General features: G+C 53.7%; 2 protein-coding genes across 6 annotated transcripts; both read right to left on the bottom strand.

Moving 5' to 3' along the window:
- Window positions 1-2,123: 2,123 nt before the first annotated feature.
- On the bottom strand, window positions 2,124-3,171 carry S100A8 (S100 calcium binding protein A8). Its single transcript, XM_032318424.1, has 3 exons — window positions 3,056-3,171; window positions 2,455-2,617; window positions 2,124-2,311 (listed from the first exon to the last, which is right to left on the bottom strand). Exons 2-3 carry the CDS (start codon window positions 2,593-2,595, stop codon window positions 2,183-2,185), a joined length of 270 nt encoding a protein of 89 aa, XP_032174315.1. The 5' UTR covers window positions 2,596-2,617; window positions 3,056-3,171; the 3' UTR covers window positions 2,124-2,182.
- Window positions 3,172-8,323: 5,152 nt separating this feature from the next.
- On the bottom strand, window positions 8,324-12,204 carry LOC116576315 (protein S100-A15A-like). 5 transcript variants are annotated; one of them, XM_032318418.1, is made up of 3 exons: window positions 11,756-12,204; window positions 10,776-10,937; window positions 8,324-8,776 (listed from the first exon to the last, which is right to left on the bottom strand). In XM_032318418.1, the coding sequence occupies exons 2-3, from the start codon at window positions 10,920-10,922 to the stop codon at window positions 8,600-8,602; spliced, it is 324 nt and encodes a 107-aa protein (XP_032174309.1). In that variant the 5' UTR covers window positions 10,923-10,937; window positions 11,756-12,204; the 3' UTR covers window positions 8,324-8,599. The 5 variants fall into 5 exon arrangements, with proteins under 5 accessions (XP_032174309.1, XP_032174314.1, XP_032174310.1 ...); XM_032318423.1 differs by having other exon boundaries at window positions 12,098-12,203; XM_032318419.1 differs by lacking the exon at window positions 11,756-12,204 and adding an exon at window positions 11,446-11,749 and having other exon boundaries at window positions 10,776-10,986.
- Between the last annotated feature and the right edge of the window lie 4,000 nt (window positions 12,205-16,204).

The following is a 16,204-nucleotide window of genomic DNA, read 5'->3' as shown; positions in this document are numbered from 1 at the left end:
CAGCATAATACCTGTTGTTGCAAACGTCATGATCACATTGATTTCATGGCTAAGTAGTCATCCATTGTATATATAGACCACGTCTTCTTTACCTGTTCATCTGTCAGTGGACCCTTGGGCTGCTCCCATTTCTTGGCCATTTTAAATAATGGTGTAGTAAACACAGGGGTGCATGTATCTTTCTGAATTAGTGTTTCAGTTGTCTTTGGATAGCTACTCAGTAGTGGAATTACTGGATCATAAAGTATTTTTTTTTAATTTTAGAGGAACCTCCATACTGTTTTCCACAGTGGCTGCACCACTTTGCAGTCCCACCAACAACAGTAAACAAGGGCTCCTTAGGCCCCAATCTTAAATATTTCTTGGCTGCCAACAAATTTCTCCAATATGTTAGCTGATATTAAAACTGACTAGCGGGGTGCCTGGGTGGCTCAGTGGGTTAAAGCTTCTGCCTTCAGCTCAGGTCCTGGTCCCAGGATCCTGGGATCAAGCCCCGCATCGGGCTCTCTGCTCAGCAGGGAGCCTGCTTCCTCCTCTCTCTCTCTGCCTGCCTCTCTGCCTGCTTGTGATCTCTCTCTGTCAAATAAATAAATAAAATTTTTTTTTTTAAACTGACTAGTAACTAAAGCTTTGGTTGATGGATAAGGGTTTAAGCCATTATCTTTTCCTACTTGATTGCACTGTTATGTGATTAAAGTCTACTACAAACAAAAAGCCCAATGATCTACAGTGAGTAATCTTGACCACTGGAAGCCAGTCAATCTGAGTGACAACTTGTTGGGGGAGGGGGTACTTGTTCCCCCTGAAATCCTGGGGGAATTGGCCACCTCCTCTTCTCCCCTTGGGCACAGAGTACTTCTGACTTCTCCAAAGAACCCCTTCCCCACAGTTGATCTCAGGCTTCTGGGATCAGAGGCACACAATCACCCCAGGGAGGGCTCAAGCGTCCCTGCCATGTTTACGCAGCAACTCAGTGCCTCCACATGCACAGGGATCCGCTTCCAGCTCCAGCTCCGTTTCAGAGATGCACAATAGACCAAGTTAAGAACTCTGGTTTACAGATTCTGGTGACAGCTCCCAAGCCCCATCTCCATCACTAGCACCTCTGCCCCATCACCTATGTGGGCATAACAGAAAATTTCCCAAGGCATAGCCTGGAAACTCATCTTGGGGGTGGATACTGGTGAGAGGTGCCCCTTTCTTCGCTGGCCTTCCCACTCTACCAGAGTGAAGATCAGAGGTGATCATGGATAAGCAGAGGGTTCACCACCCAGGGTAGCATTTCAGTGCCCTCTTCTGTGACTTGAGTCATTTGCCTATGCCTATGCCTTTCTTATTTCATCACATTGGGTGGTTGAAACCAGAACGAGACGGAAAGCTTCCAAAATCTCAGAGGAGAAATTATAAGTGTGGGACCTGGGGGGCTGTTAGGGTTACTTAATGATGGACTCTGGACACCCACCTATGGCTCACCACACACAGAATCCATCTCTCTCCCTCACACCTGCACATCTACTTAGTTATCTCCCTAACTTCCCGAGAGTCACATATAAGACATTTTGCTCTAAACTAAACTTTAGTGCCCAGTGTGAGGGGCACCTCGGTGACTCAGTCAGTCAAGCATCTGACTCTTGGTTTTGGCTCGGGTCATGATCTCAAAATCATGAGGTCAAGCCCCACGTAGGGCTCCACACTCGGCACCTGGAATGTGCTTAAGACTCTCCTCCCGTCCGTCCGCCCATCCCACTGTGTGCTTTCTCTCTCTCTCTAAAATTAAAAAAAAAAAAAAAAAAAAAAAAAATTAAAAAACAAAAAAAAGGAAGAAAGCAATGTGAGTTTTCCCTACACCACTCTGTTCCCACATCTCTCATTTGGGAACAAGCAGGAAAATCAGCAACTACAGTGTCCTGGGTGTTTTCAAACCCTTAGGTCCTAGAACCGAGCCTCCCTGTGATGGGACTGGAAGAGAAGGGACTAGTTTGAGGAGAAGGTGGGGAGGAAACCAGACGAGTTTGCCAGCTGGAGCAAGGACCACGGAGGCTTTCCTTTCTCCGGGCTTTCCTCCCTCCCCGCGCTGGAAACCGAGTTGGCAAGATAAAGAAGGCAAGACAGCAAACAAGGCCTGAGGTACCAACAAGGACTTTATTCTTTGGCAGGGACAGCCCCAGGGCCCAGGGCTCTGCTACTCCCGGTGAATGTCTTCGTGGCTGGCCACGCCCACTTTTATCACGAGTATGAGGAACTCCTCGAAGTTAATTGCACCATCACTATTGATATCCAACTCTTTGAACCAGGTATCTGCATCCTTTTTCTGTCAAGATGAAGGAGAAAGTAACCGAATGTGAAGACCTCGGAAGAGCCTAGGCTGAGATGTCTACACAGGGTGGCCCTGGGGACCAGGGGCCTGGGACTTCGTCAGCCAGAGAACCCCGCCCACACCCAGCCCCTCCTCACCTTCAGGAACCGAGGGCACTCGGTCTCTAACAATTTCTTCAAGTCATCCCTGTAGAGAGCGTGGTAGTTCCCCTTCTCCAGGGAGTACTTGTGGTAAACGTCAATGAGGCAGTTCATGGCACTCTCCAGTTCTGTCAACATGGTGCCCAAGAGTCTGCCCCACCTGGAACAGGGAGCACATTGGGAATCCCAAGATGGGGACAGTGCCTCTGCCCCCAGCAGAGTGAAGACTGAAGGGAGACTCAGTACCCCAAGTAAGGGCCTTGTCCTGGCCTGCACCATTCAAATAACTAAACCCAGCGGGTGGCTGTGGCTGTGGCTGTGATGGGAAGGGGTGTGGGAGGGGGAGGGTACACACACACACACACACACACACACACACACACACGGTGCCTGCCTTCTCTCCCTGCGTCCTCAACCAACCAACAGTGCCAGAGGACCCGGCTCTGTCTTTATCCCTGTCTCACTGACATCCTCCGGGAGCTCTGGGTCTTGCTCCAGACCTCCCTGAGCTTTCTCTCCCCTTCTCGGCTCCACCTCCGGCCCTCCCCGTGGGGGCCCAGCCCCAAAGCATGGGGCAGACTGAAGCAGTCTTACTTACCAGGTCTCCCCGAAACTGAGTCGGCAGAAGATGTGCAGGGCTCAGTGTCCACTCCTTTTTATAGCAGGCCAGGCTTTGGCCCGTTGCCAGGACTCTGGGACACGCGGAGAGAGCCCCTCCCTTCCCAAGTTGCCACAGCCTCTGGTTTCCCAACCAGGTGAATGGGGAAATCACTGCACAGAGCGAAAATTTCTGATGGGACGTGGGGGAGCAGGAAAAGCGGAAAGAGGAAGGCATCTGCCAGGCAGTAGTGCCCAGCAGGAGAAACCAGGAAGAGGCCACGGGGAAGACTGCTTTGGAGAGCCATTGGCATCATCTGGCTTGGCCAGCCAGGATGCCCACTCTTGAGCCCTCCTTACTGTTGCTGCTACTGAACCCGTGCACCAAAGGCTGTCGTCTCTGAAATGGAGCTGGAGCCGATAGCATCATTTTGAGTATTTGCGTAAATAAGCACTTTTCTGCACAGCTTTCGTCGGATTCCTGGAAGGGTCCAAAGACCCCTAAAAGGTTAAGAAGACTTGTACTAGCTGCTGGATTTTAGTAGAGAAAGCTGGTCTGTTTCTACAATTGCTTTTGTTTGTGTGGTTGGACTCCATGGGATGTGTGCTGGTCTATCAGGCTCTCCTGCCGCCCACACCGCTTCCCAGCTCTCTTGCTCTGGAAGCTGGGAGTGCATGGTACCCCGGGACACAGAGGCTGGGTTGGGGTCCCTGTGCATGTGGGAGGCACTGAGTTGCTGCATAAACATGGCAGGGACCCTTGAGCCCTCCCTGGGGTGATTGTGGGCCTCTGACCCCAGAAGCCTGGGCTGAAGAGGAACCCAAGTCTGTGGGGATCAGCTGGGGGGAAGGGGTTCTTTGGAGAAGTCAAAAGCACTCTGTGTCCAAGGGAAGAAGAGGAGGTGGCCAATTCCCCCAGGATTTCATGAGGAACAAGTCCCCCAACAAGATGCCACTCAGATTGACTGGTTTCCCGCGCTCAAGTCTGTGGTGCATCTTTCTTCGTTACAAAGCACAGAGAGCCTCAGAACATGCCTATCAGGAAGGTAGTGCACAGAACCCACCCAATCTGCAGCCAGGGAGGCTGACACCCGGGAAGGTGAGGCAGTTCACCCAGAGCTTCCCAGTGCACATGTGTCAGGGCACCAAGCATCATGAGCCAGAAAATGACCCAACAAGAACATGACTCTGCCAAGAAAGCTCTCCTCTCTTCCTTCCTGCATTCAGCAGGTAATGACCCGGTGCCATCATCGCCTCCTGGGAGGAAGTAGATGGGATTAGCTTCCCTCTCCCGTTTCCACAGCCCTTCAGGCTTCATTGCATCATTAACTTTATAGCTGTATGACTTTGGGCCAATTACCCTCTCTGTGCCTTAGTTATCACAATCATTAGAAAGAGATAAAAAATAGAGTCTCCCTGCAACCTACAGAATGGGAGAAGATATTTATAAATCATACATCTGATAATGGGTTAGTACCCAGAACATATAAAGAACACCTACGACTCAACCACAAAATTACCCCCATTGAAAAAGGACTTGAATAGACATTTCTCCAAAGAAGACCTGCAAATAAGTACATGAAAAGATGCTCCACATCTCTAATCATTAAGGAAATAAAATCAAAACCACAATGAGATATCACCTCAGACTCGTGCGATTCACCTTCTGAGTCTACATCCACAATAACTGACAGCAGGGCCTCAAAGAGATATTCATACATCCGTGTTCACAGCAGCATTATTCACAGAAGCTGAAATGGAGAAACCAACCAAGTGTCCATCCAAGGATGAAGGAATAAACGAAACGCGGCATATTCACATAATGGAATATTATTGGCCTCAAAGAGGAAGGAAGCTCGGACACTTGCTACAACACGGATGAACCTTGAGGCCATCACGCTACATGAAAGAGATCCATCACAAAAAGACAAGTATGCTTTAATGCCACTTACAGGACATCCCTAGGGTAGCAAATTCGTAGAGACAGAGAGTAGAATGGTGGGTGTTAGGGCCTGAAGGAGGGATAATGGAGAGACTTAGTGCCTCTAGGGTTTCAGTTGCAAGATGAAAGCGCTCTGGAGATTGGTTGCACAACAACGTGAACGTACTTAACACAACTGAACACTTAGGTGGTAAGTCTTATATTATACATATTTTGCCACAATTAAACATTTAAAACTTTTTGGGAAGCCTGAGTGGCTCAGTGGGTTAAGCCGCTGCCTTCAGCTCAGGTCATGATCCTAGGGTCCTGGGATGGAATCCCCCATCAGGCTCCTTGCTCAGTGGGGAGCCTGCTTCTCTCTCTGCCTCTGCCTGCCACTCTGCCTGCTTGTGTTCTCTCTCTCTCTCTGACAAAAAACAAATAGTACTTTTTTAAAAATGTTTTTAATTTTTTAAATGCTTCCTCCTGAAAAATAAATGGAAGCTCCTTATATGTTATTGTAAGGATTAACAACAGATGAAAAATATTGATGATGGGGCGCCTGGGTGGCTCAGTGGGTTAAAGCCTCTGCCTTCGGCTCAAGTCATGATCCCAGGATCCTGGGATCAAGCCCCACATCGGGGCTCTCTGCTCAGCAGGGAGTCTGCTTCCCTCCCCACCCCCCAAAGCCTGCCTCTCTGCCTACTTGTAATCTCTATCAAATAAACAAATAAAATCTTAAAAAAAAATAAACTGATGGTTTGTGAACTTATCTTATGTATTATACTTGGATAAAAAGTGTCCACAAAGAATGTGTCAAGTACTTGGGTTAGTGCAGTGCCAGTGAGCGCTGGGTGGGCATGTCCTCTGGCAACTGTCCAGCCGGACTATGAGCCCTCAAGGACCCAGACTGGACCTCCCGTCTCTGTCTCCCCAGGACCCAGCACAGTGCCTGGCAAACACAGTAACAGCAGCAACAATCAATAATTAGAACAAGTAATAGCAAAATAACACTGGTTGGGCTTCCACCATGTGCCAGGAACTGTTGTAAACTTACAGTGCTGTCCCTACATCAGCCCACTTCATACGCTCTGTAAACCATGAGGTAGGTACTATCATAATCCCCATTTTACAGACGAGGAACAGAGGGCCACAGAGAGACACGACAAAGTGGCTTTTCTGAGGCTCTCCTTAGGATTAGTTCATGAGCTTGGGTTGGGGCTCATGCTGACCTGTCTTGTTGGGGTGAGGATGAGGTTGATGTAGATGATGTCATCCCAGACCCCTGACCCTTCAAGAGATGCCTCCCTTGGGACACCTGGCTCATTCAGTCAGTGAAGCATCTGCTTTCAGCTCGGGTCATGATCTCAGCATCTTGAGATCAAGCCCCGCATCGGGCCCCCTGCTCAGCGGGGAAGCCTGCTTCTCCCTCTCCCTCTGCTGCTCCCCCCTGCTTGTGCTCTCTCTCCCTCTCTCTGACAAATAAATATTTTTTATAAAGAGAGAAAAAGAGAGCTGTCTCCCTAGAAGTTAGTCCCTGAGAACAGTCCCAGTGGAGACAGTTTTCTTTATCCAGAAATCAAGAACACAAAACCCCAGGTCCAGTGGTGGAGACCCAAGGCAGACAGAAGCCATGACCTCCTCCCAGCATCATGTGCTTAACAGTAGAACTTGCTGACCAGCAAGACCCTGAAAGTTGCCCCGGAGAAGCTCCCCCGGACCACCAGGTAGAGTAGGGGGCCGGCTGAGTGACCCTGCAGAAGCCGGCATCAAGAATTGGGTAAGCGCTTCAGGGGAAAAGGTAGAGCCTGTAATCAGACCGACGGACATGGGGCAACCCAGGGGGAACTGAAGCTGTTCCTACCTACAGGAAAGAGTTCAGTCCTGGGTATGTGTCCCAATTAGCGCCACCAACCCTGTGCCCAAGGCCGAGGAAATGAGGACAGGGTTAGAGCGGGTATAGAAACCCCGCCCCCACCCCGAGGACACAGGGTTAGAGCGGGTGTAGAAACCCCTGCCCCCACCTGGGAAAGGGCAGATCCAGGCTGAGCCACCCCTTTGCAAGCAGAGGTCTGCGGAACCCAGCCGTCGGTGAGACAGGCCAGAAGGCTCTTCCCCTGGGCCTGGGGCAAGGGGGCAGCCTGGCTTACCCGGCCATCTGCACCTCTGGTCATGACTCAGAGGCCCATGGGAGGCAGCACAGGGCCCAACCCCCGGTACAGCAGGACACGCACCTCCCAGGGGAAGTGCAGACCCAAGGGAGCGTGCAGGAAGGTTGGGAGGGGGACAGCTGGGCCCAGCCGAGTCCTGAGCGTCGGCACTAGCAGACAACAAGTGTGCAAAGGGGATCAGTGGCAGGCCCGGCCTGGGAGCCGTGGGGCAACACGGTGCTTCAGAGCTTGACTGGCCAGAAACAAAGGCCCCGGTTCAGCCCACAGAGCACCGCCCTGCTGTGGCACACAGACCCAGCTGAGGGAGGGAACCCAACCACGTCCTGTAAATGACACCCACCCCCCGTATCGGGCACAGGGGCAATGGTGACGGCCCATCATTCTTGGAAAACTCCTCATTGATGTCACAGTACTCAGCACAGGGATTCCCAGACCACCCTCTGAGAAGAAACCTGCCCAGGGCCTAGAGGCAGAGCAGACTGACCCAGAGAGATTTTTGCATCAGATTCCTGGATGCCCAGGGAGAGAAAAATAAACAGAAAGATGGGCAGGGGCAGGTCCCTGCTGGGAGGGGTCAGAGACCATAGGAGGACTTGGTGAGTCATAATAGCCCCGAGTGGAATAATGCCCACATCAGCCTTTATTAGTAAAACCCAGACCCAACCCTTCTCTCCTCCGGGAAGACTTCCCTGATTGACAGTAGCCTAGGTTCCACTCATGTCTCTTCACAATACAGGCTGGCATGTTGCCCTTTGCCCTAGTCCCTGTCCCTGACTCAGCACGTTCAAAACCCACCTCACAATCTCCGACGCCACCCAGCCCATGCCAATTACCCACATCCTCCTCCGGTCCTGCCTGGCACCTTCGCAGGCCCACGCCACTCCTCCTTTGCACCCATCCTACCCTGACTCCGAGACCCTCCCAGAGGGTCTTTGTACAGTGTGCCTTTGCCCTCCTGACTCCTGTCCCATTGTGTATGAGAGGTCAGAACAGTACCAGTGAGGCCTGTCAGACAGCCGGTTCCCCGAGAGAAGAGAGTCCCCCCAGACTCAGACTGGAGCTCTGGAGGCCGGGGGCTGTGTCTCCCCGCTCAGGCAGGAGCTGGAGGCGATGACCCCCAAGGGAGCAGCCGATCTCTCTGGACCCACAGCAGATACCCAGAACTATGACCAAGGAATTCCCAGCATGTTTGTGGGATGCTTTATTCTCTTCCCTCACAGCTGTGCATCGCACACACGTGTGCACAGCGGAGTGCCCGTTCTGGCACATGCCAACAAGTGGGGCAAAGCTCTGCAGTGGCTCTGGCTCCAACTCCTGGGCAGCACCTGCGGGCTGGGCGGGCGGGCGCATCTCTATCAGTGCAGGCTAGGCAGATGGGTGCGTCTCTACCTAGTGCCGTCTGGGCTGGCGCCTCTCTATCTAGTGCAGGCTGGGCAGGTCCAAGCATCTCTATCTAGTGCAGGCTGTGCTGGGCGCAGTAGCAGGCGCACAGCCGCCGGTGGTACAGCAGGTGGTAGTCCGTCAGCAGCCGGCCCAGGACGAACAGGAACTCGTCGAAGCTGATCTGCTTGTCCTTGTTCTTGTCTGCAGCCCGGAACAACTCCGAGAGGTAGTAGGGCTCCTTCCGGCCCTGTGGAGGGGCACGGAGGTCAATGCCTGCCTGGCACTGCCCCCCACCCGCCCCACAGCCATTGGCCGTGCCTCCACCACCCTGCAGGGCCCAGCGTCCCCACACCCCACCCCATCCCACTCAGGCGGAGGCCAGGAAAGCATGTGGGGCAGCATCAGACTCCAAGGAGAAGAGGGGACAGGGGCCTCTGCAGGCTCCACGCAGGGCTGTGTGGGCGGACCGTGGAGCCTGGGGACCACTGGCCCGCTGCTTGGCCATTGCTGAGCTGTGCTGAGTGGCCTCGGGCCTCCTGACGCCCGGGACCACCATTGGTGGCTGCTTAAGCCTATCTTCCCAGCTCCCCTGGAGCTGTCCAGCAGCGATAGCCTGGCCCAGCGGCTTCAGGATGGAAGGCAGTGCCCCCTCCTGCACACAGGGAGCTCCCCAGGGCACGGCCCACCTGCCCCTCATGTCTGGCATCTCCAGGACTATTGCAGGGAAACCAAGGAGGGGGATCAGATGTCTGCACACTGTGGCATCTGCCCAGGAACTGTTTATGACACTAAGCCTGCGTCGCCTGCGGAAAGTGCTGCATGAGGGAAAGAATAAGTCCTGGGCCCTGGGGCTGGCCAGCACGTCCCAGAGCGGGCAGGCCGGAGGGCTGAGGGTCAGGAATGCTAGAGGGGAGGAGCAAAAGCACTTGGGATGGAAGGGACAGCTGGAAGGAAGGCGGGGTTCAGCAGGCAGCCCAGGGAGGAGAAGGAGCCCCAGGCAGGGCCTCAGAGCTGGTTCCGGCAGGATTTGGCCGGTGGGTGTGGGGACCCAGAGTGGAGTCCTCTGGAAACCTCTGGGGAAGGAAGTTGTTGCTGGGGGGGTCTGGAGGGGGGCCCTATCCCCGTGGGCAGGTGTGCATGTCTACCCCCCACCACCACCACCACCCACCACCATCTAACTCACCTAATCTTATCTCCCTGCTAAACTGGTTGAACTGAGCCCCTGGGGCTTCCTGCATGGGCGGGCTCTCCCTCAGCTCAGCGCCCCCACCACCTCAGGCCCAGGCTGCTGTCTGTCTGCCCCGTGCCCTGTGCTTCTGTCTGTCCCTGAGGGCCCTGGTCCCTGGGCAGGGCTGTGAGCTCCAGGTGAGACGGTCTGGCCGTCCTTGCCCAGCCCCACGGTATAGGTAGATGGCTCTGGAAAGAAAGTTTCCCTAATCCCCTCTGTGACACTCCAATAAACCCAGGGCAAGACCCTCCTCTGATGTTTCCCAGAGGTAGGTAAGGGAACACGCTAAGGAGGCAGTGCTCCTTCTGGAAGGTGGTGGCCTCCAGTCAGGGCCCAGACCTGAAGTCCTCTGGAGATGACGGTCCAGAGACCTCTGAGGCATGACACCGAGGGGAGAGGGCACCAAACCAGACATTCCTGCCAGCCTTGCAGCCTCCCAGGCGCCTGATAATACAGGGCCTGATCGGGGAGATGTGCAGCCTGACCAGGTTTCCGAGCTCCTGGGCTGATCCGGGAGCCTCTGCTGGCCCTTTGGACAGCAGCTAGAAGGAAACACTACCTTTCCTCCCCTACCTGGCTTCTGCCCAAATTGTCCTCACCCAGGCACAGTGATGGGGAGGTTTGTACTAGTCGCAGGAGAGGGGGCCTGGGGCTAAAAGGGCAGGATCGCTGACCGAATGGGGCGGAGGCCAGACGGCACACTTCGGACCTATTCTCTCCGGAAACTGGATGAGCAGAGGGATAGGCAGCTTGGAGTCGGGACTAAGTCTCACCGACTGACGGCGCCTGGGCTACACGGGGCCGGCAGGGAGTCTCAGCAGAGGGAGGAGGAGAAATAAAGCTGGGCCACATCCACCTCCCTCTGCCAGGGACCCTGCCCTCCCAACTCCCTCACCGCTCCTCCCCTGAGGAGGAATTCTCCTGGGAGACAGCTCCCCATACCTCTCCCCTCACCACTGCTTCCAGCCCCACCACCCACCCTACACTTCATGCCCACCTGACCCCAGACCCCACCCACCAGGCTCTCCATGAAGTGGGGTACATTGTCCATAAGCAGAGCCTTCAGCTCCTCCAAGGACAGGGTCTCCACATCCCCCTCCCTGGCGGCGTACTGATGGTAGCAGGCGATGATCTGGAAGAGGGATCCCTCCATGGGCGTGTGCATCCCGGCGGCTGGGCCCTGGCGGGGACAGGAGGCGGCTCTGGAGGAGAGATGTATCCCTGGAGCCCTGGGGACAGAGGTGGAGCTGGGGGAGGGCAGCACCTCGGCCAGGCCAGCCCAGGGAAGATGGGTGCTCCCTCTCGCTCTGCCCGCCTTCCCACACCGTGCCCCAGGTGCCCTCCCTGCACTCCCTCCGCCCCCCTGCAAACCCTGCAAGCAAGCAGGACAGGGCCCTGCCCCTCCCCGGAGACCGCGGGCCGCACTCTCGGCCCCTAGACCCTCCTCTCCACGAAACGGTCACCATTAATCAAGGAGAATGCGGACTCCGTGGTGCAAGACACAAATGGAGTCCCCCACAGTGACCTCAGGAGGTGTGACCCACCCGGAGCCAGATGCAAACCCGCTGGAGGACCACAATGACCCTACTGGGACACCCATGCCGGGCACGCGTTCCCCGAACAGGCCGGCCGCCCACCCCTGCTTCCGGGGACCGGCCCCCACCTCCCGCGCTCTCCGAAGTGCTGACCTGGGCTGAGGGGGCAAGGCTGCTCCGAATCCAGGGCCGGCCGGCGGTGGTCCCAGCGGAGCCGCGGCGGCAAGCGCGGGCCCAGCCGGCAGGTGCTACCTCCCGCCCCTCCCGGGCGCCTCTAACTGCGGCCGCCCGCGTCCCGACCCCTCCGGTCCTCCAGCAGCTCCCCCGCCCGACCGCATGCCTGAGGGGACGTCACACGACCCTGCTCCCTGCGGGGAACGCGACCCGCTCCGGGGACGCGCCATCCCTCGGACCCGACCCGAAGCGGCTCCGCCCCGCGGCGCGTCTCGCTGGCCACGCCCACCTCCCAGCGGGTGCCCCCGGGGCCGGGGCGGGACCCACGCGGCGGGCCTCCCGCGCCCTCCCTCAGCGGCCGCGCCCGGAGCCCCGCAGTGCGCGGGGGCCTCGTCCGGGGCCGGGGGGACGGCGTGGGGCCAGCTCGCGCGCTGAGCGTCCGGAGCGGACGGCGTCGCCCACGGCACGATGCCCCGCGAGCGCCCCCAGCCCGGAGGCCGGCCCGGGGCGCCCGGGAAGGAGCCGCTCCAGCCCGGAGAGGAGCCTTCGAAGATCTCCTCGGGGAGACGCGTCTGCGCGGGACTCGACGGAAGGGCGCCCGGCAGGGGGAGGCGCGGCGGAGGCCGCAGACCTGTGGGGGCCGCGCGTCACCCCTGCACGGCCGGAAGCTCGGGCGGGGTGTGCCGCGGCGGCGGCGGGAGGCGGGGGAGAAAGGGCGGGACCGGCCTCGCGGCGGGAAAACCGCCGCCCGCGGGGCGGAAGTGACCCTCCCGCCGGGCGCCCCGCTGCCGGCGCCGCCGCCCGGGCGTCTCCCGGAAGGGGGCGCCAGAGGGCAGGGGACGGCGCGCGGGCGGCCCGAGGGAGGAGGTCGGCGGGAGCGACTTGGTCCTCCAGCCCGCAGGGGGCGCCCTCCTCCGCCCGACGCCGCGACTGCGCCGGCCGCGCTCGTCTCCGCTCCCAGAGTGGAGCCTCGTTTGCAAAACGGGAAGCGCCTGGGCGGGGCCCGCCTGCAGCCCCGGAGTCCACGTGTTTACCGGGCGGAGGGTCAGAGAGGACAGGCGGGCGGCAGAGAGCGGCAGGCTCTCGGCTGAGCGGGGAGCCCGAGGCGGGGCCGGAGCCCGAGGCGGGGCTCGATCCAGGACCCCGGCGTCGTGACCTGAGCCGAAGGCAGAGGCTTCGCCACCCAGGCGCCCCAGTCACAGATATTTTCATCGAACACCTTCAATGTAGCCGTAACTGTCCTGGGAATTTATCCCAAGAAAGCAATTAAACAGGCATTAAAAAGCAATACGGGCCCCTGGGGGGCTCAGCTGGTTGCACCACCGCCTTCGGCTCAGGGCGTGATCCCCGAGTCCCGCAATCGAGTCCCGCTTCGGGCTCCCAGTTGTGCGGGGAGTTTGCTTCTCCCTCGGACCTTCTCCCTTCTCATCTCGCTCTCGCTCTCTCAAATAAATAAATGAAATCTTTAAAACAAAACAAACAGTACGTAGTAAAATGTTCACCACTGCATTTTTTTGTAGCCAAGAAACAAAACCAAAAACCTTGAAACCACCTAAGTAACAGATTCGGCATACCAAGACCTCCTCGGACCATCACGGGGTAGTGATCTGGCTGTCACTCAAGGAACTCCATTTCTAACCCATAGGTTGTTTGGAGGAGGAGGTCGTACTGCTCCCCGCTTCACCCTGACGTTTCCTCAACCAGGACAAAAAGAGACCCTACACCACCCCAATGCACAGTGATGACCTCCTTCCTCAACTCTGCTATAACCACCCTTTTCACCTAATGCTAGACTGTGGGCGTCTTCCCACCCACCTAATCAAGCTTGGCTTGATTTCTAAGGAATGCCGAGTGATTACTTGTTTGCATATATCAAAATATGTTTAATTAATCCATTATCCGTAGACATTTAAATTAGTTTAAATTTATACATTTCAACCAACTCTTCCTTAATATTGCTATTTCTTAAGAATTTTGCCATGTGTGTTACGTGCTGGAGAGAAGGAGGTAGAAATGGACTTACATCCCCGTCCCCAGCCAGAGCTGCCCCTGGTGTGCCCTGAACCCCAACCCCAGACCAGAGCCACCACCCACCTCCCAAATGCAAGCCCCTGAATGCCCAGCCCCATAGCTGCCCCACACAGAGGTGCCCCTGCTGTCTACTACTGCCATATGCAGACCCATGAGAGACCCTCTTAACCATGACCTCCTTCTGTGGGGGGAAAGAACAGGCATACCCAGGCAAATTTCCCCACCCTAATATAAAAGTCAATAGGTGCCTTTACATATACATTAACCTGTATATGTCCATATATTTACCTTTACCTGTGAGACATGCTTTCCTGTGCTTGCACATTGCTGTTTAGTGAGTTTTCATTTCAATTTGAAGAACGATCTTGAGCATTTCTTGTAAGACTAGTGATGAGCTCCCTGTTTTGCCTAGAAAGCAAGAGAGGAAAAACCAGGACCTGTGGCTTCATGGGTGAGTGCTACCAAAAATTGAAAGAAGAATGAATGCCATTGCTTCTTAAACTCTTCCAAAAAAAATAGAAGGAACACTTCCAAACTCATTTAATGAGGCCAACATCACCAGATACCAAAACTAGGCACAGACACTACAAAGAGGGCAGCTGGATGGCTCAGTTGGTTAAGCTACTGCCTTCAGCTCAGGTCATGATCCTGGAGTCCGATCAAGTCCTGCATTAGGCTCCCTGCTCCATGGGGAGTCTGCTTCTCCCTCTGACCTCCCTTCTCATGCTTTCTCTCTCTCTCTGTCTCTCTCTCTCAAATAAGTAGATAAAATCTTTAAAAAAAAAAAAAAAGACACTACAAAGAAAGAACTACAAGCCAACATCCTTGATGAACATACATGCAAAAATTCTTAATAAAATCCTAGCAAAATGAACTCAGCAGCACATTAAAAGGATCATGCTCCATGACTAAGTGGGGTTTATCCCAGCAATTCAAGGATAGTTCAGCATTCAGCATATGTAAAGTGAAGTTATAGCATGTCAACATAATGAAAAATAATACATAATTATCTGAGTAGATGCAGAAAAGGCAGTTGACAAAGTTTAACACCCTTTCACAATTAAAACTCAACAAAATAGGTACAGAAGGATCTTAACACCACATATGAAAAACTTACAGGTAACTTCATAACCAATGGTGGAAACAGACTAAACCTGTCCTTCCAGGATCTAGAACAAGACAAAGACATCTACTCTTGCCACCTCTTTTTTTTTTTTAAGATTTTATTTATTTGACAGAGATCACAAGTAGGCAGAGAGGCAGGCAGAGAGAGGAAGGGAAACAGGCTCCCTGCTGAGTGGAGAGCCTGACGTGGGGCTTGATCCCAGAACCTGGATCGACCCTGGGATCATGATCTGAACCGAAGGCAGAGGCTTTAACCCACTGAGCCACCCAGGCACCCCTTGCCACCTCTTTTAAACATGATACTGAAAGTCCTGGTACAGAAATTAGACAAGAAAAAGAAATAAAGGCATCCATATAGAAGAAGAAATAAAATTATCTCTATTTGCAGATGACATGATCATACATAGAAAACTCTAAAAACTAAACAATAATGAACCTGTTATAAATAATAAACAAATTCAATAAGGTTGTGGGATACAAAGTAAACATACAAAATCAATGTATTTTACACAAACAACAAACTATCCAAAAAAGAAAAAATTTTAAAAAGCAATCTCATTGAGACGCCTGGGTAGCTCAGTTGGTTAAGCCGCTGCCTTCTGCTCAGGTGATGAGGGATCAAGTCCTGCATAGGGCTACCTCTGCCTCTGCCTGCCTCTCTGCCTGCTTGTGTGCACTCTCTCTCTCTCTCTCTCTCTCTGGCAAATAAATAAAAAATCTTAAAAAAAAAAAAAAGAAAGAAAAGCAATCTCATTCACAATAACAAGAAAAAGAACAAAATGCATAGGAAATAACTTACTCAAAATGTTGAAAGAACTTCACATGAAAATACTGATGAAGAGAATTTAAAAAGACGTAGACAAATAGGAAAATATCCTATGTCCATAGATTGGAAGAATTAATATTGTTAAAGTGTCCATACTGTAGAGTTATCTACAGATTCAATGCAATCCTTATCAAAATCCCAACGGCATTTCTTATGGAAATAGAAAACAATCCTAAAATTCATATGGACCCACAAAAGACTCAGAATAACCAAAGCAATTGTGGGCAAAAAGAACAACGTTAGGGGTATCATACTTGCTAATTTCACAATTCATTACAAAACTACGATAAACAACAGTATGGTATTGGCATAAAAACAAATGAAAACCAATTGAACAGACTAGAGAACCCAGAAATAAGTCGACACGTAGGTCATGATCTTTGACAAGAATGCTGAAATGAGGGGCACCTGGATGGCTCAGTGGGTTAAAGCCTCTGCTTTCGGCTCAGGTCATGATCCCAGAGTCCTGGGATCGAGCCCAGAGTCGGGCTCTCTGCTCCTTGGGGAGCCTGCTTCCTCCTCTCTCTCTGCCTGCCTCTCTGCCTACTTGTGATCTCTGTCTGTCAAATAAATAATAAACAAAATCTTAAAAAAAAAAAAAAAAGAATGCTGAAATGAGGAAAAGGTAGTCTCCTCAGTAAAAATGGTGTTGGGAAAACTGGATGCAGAAGAATGCAGAAGAACGAAGTTGGACCCTGATCTCACATCGTACACAAAAATCAACTCCAGGGGCGCCTGGGTGGCTCAGTGGGTTAA

The sequence above is a fragment of the Mustela erminea genome, chromosome 17, assembly GCF_009829155.1.
Source record: "Mustela erminea isolate mMusErm1 chromosome 17, mMusErm1.Pri, whole genome shotgun sequence".
Classification (NCBI taxonomy): domain Eukaryota; kingdom Metazoa; phylum Chordata; class Mammalia; order Carnivora; family Mustelidae; genus Mustela; species Mustela erminea.
Note: the sequence above shows the minus strand (reverse complement) of the source record. Positions and strands in the feature narration are given on the sequence as shown.

What these genes read in the sequence shown, in the direction of transcription:
- LOC116576315 (XM_032318418.1), bottom strand. Translation starts at nt 10,922, where the DNA reads ATGCACACGCCCATGGAGGGATCCCTCTTCCAGATCATCGCCTGCTAC. An exon ending in CCCACTTCATGGAGAGCCTG is followed by an intron (nt 8,777 to 10,775) that starts GTGGGTGGGGTC and finishes GCCCCTCCACAG; the next exon opens with GGCCGGAAGGAGCCCTACTA.
- S100A8 (XM_032318424.1), bottom strand. Translation starts at nt 2,595, where the DNA reads ATGTTGACAGAACTGGAGAGTGCCATGAACTGCCTCATTGACGTTTAC. An exon ending in AGTGCCCTCGGTTCCTGAAG is followed by an intron (nt 2,312 to 2,454) that starts GTGAGGAGGGGC and finishes TCATCTTGACAG; the next exon opens with AAAAAGGATGCAGATACCTG.